At 33.7% G+C, this 10140-nt stretch overlaps 1 protein-coding gene across 1 annotated transcript in view; it reads right to left on the bottom strand.

Moving 5' to 3' along the window:
- LOC119830334 overlaps nt 1–10140 on the bottom strand; it is a 52490-nt gene that overhangs the window by 29983 nt on the left and 12367 nt on the right. The window contains exon 2 of the mRNA XM_038353304.1: nt 7806–7984. Within this exon, the coding sequence (XP_038209232.1) occupies nt 7806–7984 (179 nt within the window). The remainder of the gene's footprint in view (nt 1–7805; nt 7985–10140) is intronic.

Genomic DNA, 10140 nt, shown 5'->3' with positions numbered 1-10140 from the left:
CCTGATTTGATTTGATTTGATTTGATAGTAATATCTAAAATTAATGTAATACTACCATGAATGTTAACCTTTGGAATGTAGGTACCTACACGTATTACGTAAGCAAACTTACTGAAAGCTTGAGTTTTTAAGTTTGTGATGATGTAGGGGCAATCTAAAGGAGTACTAGACCTATTTCAAAAATTATTTCTGTGATCTCTGAGATGATATACCACAGGAGAAGCCTGGGCGGACGGCTAGTAGTATTATATACGAGTATATCAAGTTTATAACTACAGTTAAACAAATAACACTTATAAATCAAACTCAAAGTGAGTCTTGGCCTCCGACAGAGCCTTTGATCCTAACTGAAGAAAGATTTAACAAACACAATTCTAATAAATTCATTTAAATAATTACAATACGTCAAACCGATTTTGTGAAAGCAAAATGAACGAAAGAATATATTATATTGGTTTTCCCCGAATTCAACATAGCTATTTCAGTGGCTTGTCAAAATACCCAGCAATAACGCAGTTTTCTTTTGCGAAGTAAGCTTTATTATATATCTCCTAAGTATTATTCAAAGACTTGCATTACTACCGTTTTGTAGAGCTATAAATAAACTTAACATTTCGGTCAATCGATGACATCACTATACATCGTTATTGCATTTTTTATACGCATATAACGAACCGAATACTGGTAAGTTGTACCAACATTCAACAACCAAATTATAGTCATTTAAAATACATCCATTCAGGAATTCCTCGCTACCTTATAAGCGGGGTGTGAGGTCGAAAATATGGGACAAGGTTTTCTGAAATGGAGAACGGAAGTTTCGCCTCTTGTTAATTATATATTTAAGCGTTCTGTTTTACTCACTATACAAATATAAATGCAAAAGCTACCCCCGTTTCTGTTTGTTTGCTTAACGTTTAAAGGGATTTGCTTCGTTTAGATATATAGATTGACTAGCTGACCCGGCAAACGCTGTTCTGCCTTACTCTTATCCTTTAGAGGTATGAAAAATAGATGTCGGCCGATTCTCACACATACCCAATATGCACACAAAATTTCATAAGAATCGGTCCAGCCGTTTCGAAGGAGTTTGGCAACGAAAACTGTGACACGAGAATTTTATATATTAGACTAGCTGCACCCGGCAAACGCTGTTCTGCCTTACTCTTATCATTTAGGGGTGTGAAAAATAGATGTTAGCCGATTCTCAGACCTACCCAATATGCTTACCAAATTTCAGAGGAATCGGTCAAGCCGTTTCGGAGGAGTATAGAGACTAACATTGTGACACGAGAATTTTATATATGATGGGGAAATTATTTTTTGTTCTGAACTACTAAAAATATCTGTTTATTCTTCAAATTGTGTTTTATGTATGGATATAACTTTCGAGAACAAGATAATTATAGGTTACTTTAATAGTGAAAACAAAACATGAAATAATCACACGAAAAACAGGACAGGACTTATAGTAGGATATGAACAGACTACCTAAACACCGGCACTAATTAGAACCGTCTAGAATATATAATTTCCCACATATTCCTAACAGTTCGATCGCTGACTCATGTCTAGACCCAGACCAGATTACGTAAAACGAGTTTGAAGCAGTTTGGAGGTTGGCGTACCTCTAACAAATGCCTGTTTTTTTAATAGAATAATTGAGTCAGGTGACTCAATTATTCCATTTAAAATCAGTGTAGGTATACTGATACTATAAAGGGACTGTATTTACTTCTATCGGTTAGTTCTATGCGAATAAACTATGAAATAAATCACCTAAAGCAAAACTATTAGAAAACTATAACTATCACTCACTAAAGTTTTTTTATACACTAGCTGTTCGCTTAGGCTTCGTCCGTGGTAGGCACACATATGGCATAAGTCACTCAAAGTTGCAGTTTTCTCTGGGTGAAAGAAATTTTGAAATGATGTGAATTGTGTGACACGATACTTAGATACAAATCTTTCCTCATTTTAGTAAAAGTATAGGTTCACTTAAAGCGCGTTAAATATGTAATATAAAGTTTTAAATGCCTAAATTACTGAACCGATTTGGATGAAATTTGATATGTATTTTGAGACCCAAGACAGGACATAGGATAATTTTTATCCCACGGGAATAGGAACTATGCAGAGAAAACTCTGAACTCTCTTTGTCTACGCGGGCAAAGCCGCGAGCGGAATGCATCCTACTATCCTCTTAATATTATAAATACGAAAGTTTGTAAGGATGTGTGTGTGTTTTACTCTTTCACGCAAAAACTACTGAACCGTTTGCAATGAAATTTGGTATGTAGATAGCTGGAGAACTGGAATAAGATATAGGCAACTTTTTATCCCGATATTCCTACGGGATACAGACTTACGCGGGTGAAACCGCGGGGCGCAGTTAGTATTCTCATAAAGCACATTTCATAACAATAGATAATAACAATGTTTTGTTATTTCACCATTTAAATCATAACAAATTATGTCACAAACCATTAACATGTAACGTGATACATTGAGTAATAAATGCAACTCTACAACTTCACGTGTAGCTTATAAATATATCCCATATGGGAGAAAATAATTAGGTAAGATAAAGTACACAAATAATGTCTTATAGTACGAAACCTAATAAACATTATTGATGAATCGGACTCGCGACACTAAGGGTTCCGTACAAACAAACAAATTCTTGTTTATTTAATTGTTTGTTGTTATAACTGCAACGAAATATTTTTTATTAAATATTAAATGTTTTTTATTTTTTATTTATTATTTAAATACATGTAGAAATTAGAGTCGCACTACCAGGGTTCATGAGATACCTACAGGGTTGTGACATGTGGACGGACAGACAGATATAGACAATCAGACAGAGTAACCAAGGGACGAATTTGTCATGATAGAGAACCTCGCCCTTCGCGTAGGTACCAAACCGTAAGCAAAGCAAAAAGCAAGTGTTTATTTTATATGAATAATATACTCTTAAGTACTCTTACTTCATGGATATGGTTGTCATTTGATATACCTATGGAAATAAAATACCTAGAATTTAAAGACATTATGGATTTAAGCTAGTATTACATAGGCAAAGTTACTAGCAATAGCTAGTTAATCTAATCCTCGCAAAGCCATAAAAAGCACAATGAAAGCACAGTATTGCAATTCCACACTAACTCAAAACCTAACAACAAAGACTACTCTAGGGCTTCCCTGTTCTATACAAGTGCTACATACAAGTGCTATCTGACGTTTTATTAACTGTAAATGACTTTTAATTCCGTTAAAATATATAACAGGTACAATTCCAACGAAATGACGAAGGTTGGCTTAAGCGTAAGATCACGAGTATTCAATTTCTTGTAAAACAAACACTAACGATTCTCACCTGACGTCCACTGCACGTATCGTGATGAAATATACAAATATTCATACATATCTGTAGATATATGTCAGAGTAATACGAGGAGTGAACGCTTTAAACACAGAAGAAAACACAAAGGAGAAAGAGAAATAGGTGACGAGAGGGTAGCGGACGAATTCCAACCAGCTATTGACCCTTCCCTGAAGGTGCTCCAAAGTTAAGTCGGTAGTCCACTGTTGCAGTGGGAATCCGACATAACCCAGGGCCATTTCTCCGAAGTCCTGAGGTATACGTATAAGCATTCTCCACTCTAAAAACAAGGGGGTGACAGATGATACAAATTTGTTTCTTACTAACTATGCCGAGTTATCAAACGTGTATGACGTCATAGCCCAAAAAATATCCTAAACTATCAAATATCCTAAATTTTTAGCATAATAATGCTAAAAAATCCCATATGAAATTAACATTCAGCTCAGAAACCATATAACAGATTATGTAATGCTCTTGTGTCGAAAGTTGGACTCATGTAAGTACATTGTATAACATTTCCTCTTCCCTATATATACTATCTAAGGAGACGTCCTACTATCCTGCTAATATTATGAATGCGAAAGTTTGTAAGGATGTGTGTGTGTTTGTTACTCTTTCACGCAAAAGTAAACTGAATCGATTGCAATGAAATTTGGTACGTAGACAGCGGGACAACTGGAATAACATATAGGCAACTTTTTATCCCGATATTCCCACGGGATACGGACTTATGCGGGGCGCAGATAGTAAGACATAAATTCAAAAGAAAAACATATCATTTGTATTCATCAAGACTTTACAACGAAACGAAGATTATTATTATAAAATTTATATAACTAAACGAGTTAACGTCTGTATGTGGTAGTCGAGCACGCTTCGGCACGAATTGGGCCAGCTCGCACCGGGGAAGTACCACACCCCCACAGAAGACCGGCGTGAAATAGCATTCTGCTGTGTTTCGTTCGGTGAGTGGGGGAGCCGGAGGCCCATATCCTTTTCCTTCCCCTTCCCAGTCCTTTCCTTTATTCCTCTCGCCAATCCTTTCTTAATCCCTTCCCAATTTAAAGTCGGCAATCCATTTGTAGAGGCGTAAGGTCTGTAATCGACTTTACGCCTCTCCAAATGTTCATGGGCGGTGGTAGCGCTTACCATCAGGCGTCCCACCAGCTCCATTGCCGACTGTGTCATAAAAAAAAAAAAAAAAAAAAAAAAAAAAAAAAAAAAAAAAAAAAAAAAAAAAAAAAAAAAAAAAAAAAAAAAAAAAAAAAAGTTATAAGCTAAGAAAGCGTCTTAAATTATTTGATTAACAGAATTCACATCCAATGGTATCTAGTGTTGGCAGACTATAAAGAAGGAGTTTGTAACGTAAGACTTACCAAAAGGTACTATGTAAAAAAGAACCTAAGACCTAAGACAAAAACTCCTAGGACAAAAGACCTAAAAAACCTAAGAAAGTAAGATTATATTTCCAATTAACATAATATATTTCAAAATAGTCATAATGGGATGTTGCTCTCTTAAATACATGTAGATTGTATCAGGCTTTATGATGTTGTTATGGCATATGACGTCAGGACAAACTCGTAAATAAATGGATATAAAATTCGAGTCGTGTAGACTTTACATAAACTTATTTGTAAAGCAATTATCGAGTACTCAGTCAGGTTTTCCGCAAACTCCAACTAAGTTGTAAATCATTAAAAATTTATGTTCGCAAAATTGTTTATCTTCATGGACAACGTGCGGCCTTTAAGATTAAATATTTGATTTTAATGTTTGTTTTTAAACCGACTGTTAAAAATGTAGTGAAACTGAAAACACAAGTAGCTATGTCTTCGCATGTATAAAACAATCGGATAAAATACAGTATTATTTTTATTAATAAATAATTTCAATCACAATGTGTTGTGAAGTCTAAATATCAAAAGCTGAAGTTGGTTATGGTAGAGTTTTTTTTTTTCATAGAAACCTAAAAAACAACCACCTTTGGAATGAAAAACATAATATTTAATATTCTAGAAGGTTCCACGCGTTAAAGCATTATTAATTTTATTAAGCAAAATCGATTGTATCCGGTTCTATGAATCAGTATGCGTCGAATCGATTATTGGAAAATAATAAATCACGTAACGTAATGAGTTTTAATGTAATTTACTGCCTAGAAAAATGAACAACTGCATTTTTGTATAAATTATAACACAATTGAAACGAATATAATATTAGATAAGATATCCTTGGATTTTATGACCACTTGGAAATGTGTGAACTGGCAACATAGAGCGTTGAAAACAAGTTATTTAAATAATAAATAGTTTGCAATTAGTATTTTTTTATCAATTAGAAAAAGGTTGTTTTTACTAAATCGATCAGATATTCTTCTCACATTCAATAACTTATATTATCAGTAGTATAGACATATAGTATATATTTTTCTAGTAAAAAAAAATTACTAACAATTCTTATCTGTATTTAAAATGGGATCTAGATTTTTATTTATGCAGAAAATTCCTTAGAATTCTTATTGACTATATGAAATGATATTAATAAAGTTCATTTATTTGCATATTGAGAATTTTGATGAGAAAATAAATACCGAAATGTCATGTTTGACTTTGACAGTTACTTTCGGTAATTGCCAGATTATAAAAATTTACTACACGTTTTAATCTTTATATTTTTAGCTCTGGCTTTATAGCCAATGTGTGTGATGTTTATTAACATCATATATACGGATAATTCACAAAGCATTGTTGGCTGAGCGATTGTAACAGATTAAAAATTATCTTCACTAATATTTACGTTTTGGTATGACGTATGCGTGTACGTACATTATCTGTCACGATGCATTATACAATAAACGGTGTTTGTTCATATATTATGTCATTAATTTAACCTTGCGTATGCAAACGTTTAACGAACATTATTTGATATAACTAAAAAAATTGTGACAGGCACTTATATTACTATACTAGACGCTCTTCCCGGCTTCGCCCAGATATCAAGATTCCTGTTTTATCCCAAGGGAGCATTCATGATCAATAGTATTCTATCACCCAAGTCAGCTCATAGCCCTGTCTGTTTACCAAGTTTCATGAAAATTCGTTTCATAGTTTCTTGTGATATGACGGACAAATATTCAAACAAACGAACTTCCACATTTACAATATTTGTGTGAAGTATGATCGTGAAAATAATTTGTATCCAAAACATATTCAACATTAAATCTCTATACAGAAATAACAACAAAGTCATACTCGAAATAATTTCGAAAAACACATTTTAATCGTCAATATAATGCGTTTAAATTTTTTTTTTTCTTTGTCTATTTTAAACTACTTTTTTCTCCTCTACCTATGTTATTTTTGTCCATTAATTAGTATTTTATTATCGTATATAATATATTATTCAGTTATTCATTCAAAAGACAAAGATGCAAGACTTTATTGTGATTGCGTTTACTGTAAAATTTTAACATAGTAATATAATATGTTCTTAATAGAAACCTTAAATCGCTACATAGTATAAAACAAAGTCGCTTTCTGCCATCTGTGTATCTCTATGTTTAGATCTTTAAAATTGCGCATCAGATTATGATTTTAATTTTTAGTTTTATAGCATTGAAATGCTATATAAATGAGAAATTTCGAAAAAATAGAAAAAAATTGATCACGAGGCGGGATCGAACCCGCGTTTTTTCCCAATAGATTTTTATTGTTTTTTTTTTTATAAATATACTGATTCAAGAGGAATTGTATATGTATATATCATCATTGCAGTCGTGCAAAGCCGGGGCGGGTTGTTAGTGATAGACATAAAGGACGAAAGGGCATGCCTACGTGACTGGCAGCGATTCGCGCCAATGGCCACCTTCACCCAGATACGGTGCACCATACACCCATTGTGAAACAGCCAGCCTGTTTCACTTTGTCTACGATAATTGATTACAAATTCGGAAAACATCGTGGTAGTTGTAGTTATAAATATTGGAACTATTTACCGTAAGTACCTATAAGTTATTTTAAGTGTACGGAATACAGACAAGACTCTCAGGACTATGTTGTCTATGGTTGAAAGAATTTTATTTGATACGATTTAAACATCTCGATGCAGGTGTGAATCGAAGTTTGAGAATTGCTTAGAATTCAATTATGTCTTTTAGACTATCATTTAACAATATCCCTTATCACAAAGCGTTTAAATTCCAACTTGCCATATATGCTTTAATCCTACTTATATTATAAATGCGAAAGGTTTTAAGGATGTGTGTGTTTGTTGCTCTTTCACGCTGCAATGAAATTTGGTACGTAAACAGCTGGACAACTGGAGTAATATATAGGCTTTTTATCCCGATATTCCTACGGGATACGGACGGAGTTAAATCTATAAAGAGAATCAGTAGTAGTTCAAATGACAGTACCTTAACATCAATAAGTCGCACGGTGAACGCGGCCGCGTCTGGCGCAATCAGGCGCAGCTGGCAGGGCGCAGGCGCGGCGGGCGGGCGGGCGAGGGTGAGCGCGAGCGCCGCCCCCGCGCCCCCCGCGCCGCCCACCTCCACCTCCTTGGTGCGCCCGCAGAGCAGGCTCGATGGTGTGACTGTAACGATCATTGGGTTAGATGTCTTTCATTTTCAGCCTATGGAGCTTTTCAATTTATCTGAGCTTTTTGTGTTTGTTCAACCGACTCCAAAATAGGAGGTTCTCTTTCGAGTGTTTTCGATATTGATTATTTTATTTTTTATTTGAAGGCAAATGCCTCCTATGTGGTCCTTTTTATATTTGCTCTAATATTATCAATTATCAAATAAATGCGAAAATAATTCTGTCTCTTCTTCACATCTAAACCACCCACGTGATTCAGATGAAATTTGTGACAAAGATAGTTTAAAACCCGAGAATGGACATAGGATAGTTTATCCCGGAAAGACTACAGGAATGAGAACTATGTTGACAATACCCCGAGAACATATTTTCCTTTAAGTATTCGGCTGACGTCGAGTGAAAAACTTGTATATTATCGTAAATATTAAATACACGCAATTCGATATTTTCAATTAGCATTCATATGAAAAGTCCACTAGTCAAATATCTTAAAAACATTACATCATCATACCAATGGAGGAATTAATGAAATTTTTTCGACAATATGATAAAAATCATATAAATATAGTGACTATTTATCTTATATATAACATTTAATTTAAATTTCTTTGTTGAAACGAAAATTCGAATTTGAAATACGGTATTGTATTGATATTTCATAAAAGGCACTAATCAATATTTTATGTAAAAATCAAATTCTGTCCGTTAGTCTCGCTAAATCTCGAGAATGGCTAGTCTGATATTTATAATCATGGTATTGGTGCATTTTGAATAGTCCAGGGAAGGTTTAAAAGGTAAGAACAACACGGAGGCGGGCGAAGCCGCGGGCGGGAAGCTAAAAAGTAATCAATAAATATGAGTTTTTTCTATGAATGAAAAAATAGTTAAGTTTTTATTTAATTTGTTAGTACCTACATTATCTATACTAATATTATAAAACTGAGTTTGTTTGAACGCACTAATCTTAGGAATTACTGGTCCGATTTGAAAAATTATTTTAAAGATTGCCCATTTATTAAGGAAGCCTATAGGCTATATATGTACCACGGGCGAAGCCGGGGCGGACTGATAGTTAGACATATATAACTAGCGTTCTGCCCGGCTTCGCTCTTGGTTCATAATATATAGCCCATACTCCATAGCACTAAGGGATCACGAACATACCCTCACTGATAATTTATGCAATCGGGCTAGCTGATTCCGGGATAAGCGCGATCAAACAAACAAATAATTCAGCTTATATTAGTATAGAATCCAAGGTTATGTAAAATCAAGGCATGGCATGTGACATTATAGTTTCTTTTCATACATTTAATATTTCTAAAAACGTTATAAATTCCTAACGTTGTAAAATATACATATTTTATTTTATCGCATTATTTATGGATGTTTAAAATCGCTTTAAACGATAACAACATAGCGCGAATGAAGTGGACAAAAATAGTTTAAGAGGGATTTCTAAACATTTCAAGCGCTTCCCTATAACACAATAAAAAAAAAATAAAAAAGAACATTTTCAATAGACCTAGAAACAAGTTTTAGTCGGATTAATCATAAATTCACATTTAAAATTAGTAAAAAAAACTATAATTTCGTAGTATATATTATTATATATATATCATACTATCGTACTCCTACTTAATATTATAAATGCGAAAGTTTGTAAAGATGTGTGTGTGTTTGTTGCTCTTTCACACAAAAACTACTGAACCGATTGCAATACAATTTGGTATGTAGACAGATGGACAACTGGAATAACACATAGGCAATTTTTATCCCGATATTCCTACGGTATACGGACTTACGCGGGTGAAACCGCGGGGCGCAGCTAGTTAGTAATAAATTACGACACACACCTACGCGACAAATTCAAACATAAAAATAGTATTAGAATAAACCTAAATACTTTGATAGCGGATTTAAACGATTCTATATGTGCGTTATTTTTATAAAAACTAGAACGAAAATCTCATTAACCGTACGTTTTATTTATAAATAAATGGAATACGTTATAAAAATAACACTGCCTACAGCTGATAGACAAATAACAGTTTTACTACGTGGATAAATAACAGTACCTGGATGACCGAGCCTTGCTCGGTAGTTTCTTTTTTTTTTGTTTTTTTTTATAAATTGTGTTTTTTGGAAATA

Source organism: Zerene cesonia, chromosome 11, assembly GCF_012273895.1.
Source record: "Zerene cesonia ecotype Mississippi chromosome 11, Zerene_cesonia_1.1, whole genome shotgun sequence".
NCBI lineage: Eukaryota > Metazoa > Arthropoda > Insecta > Lepidoptera > Pieridae > Zerene > Zerene cesonia.
Note: the sequence above shows the minus strand (reverse complement) of the source record. Positions and strands in the feature narration are given on the sequence as shown.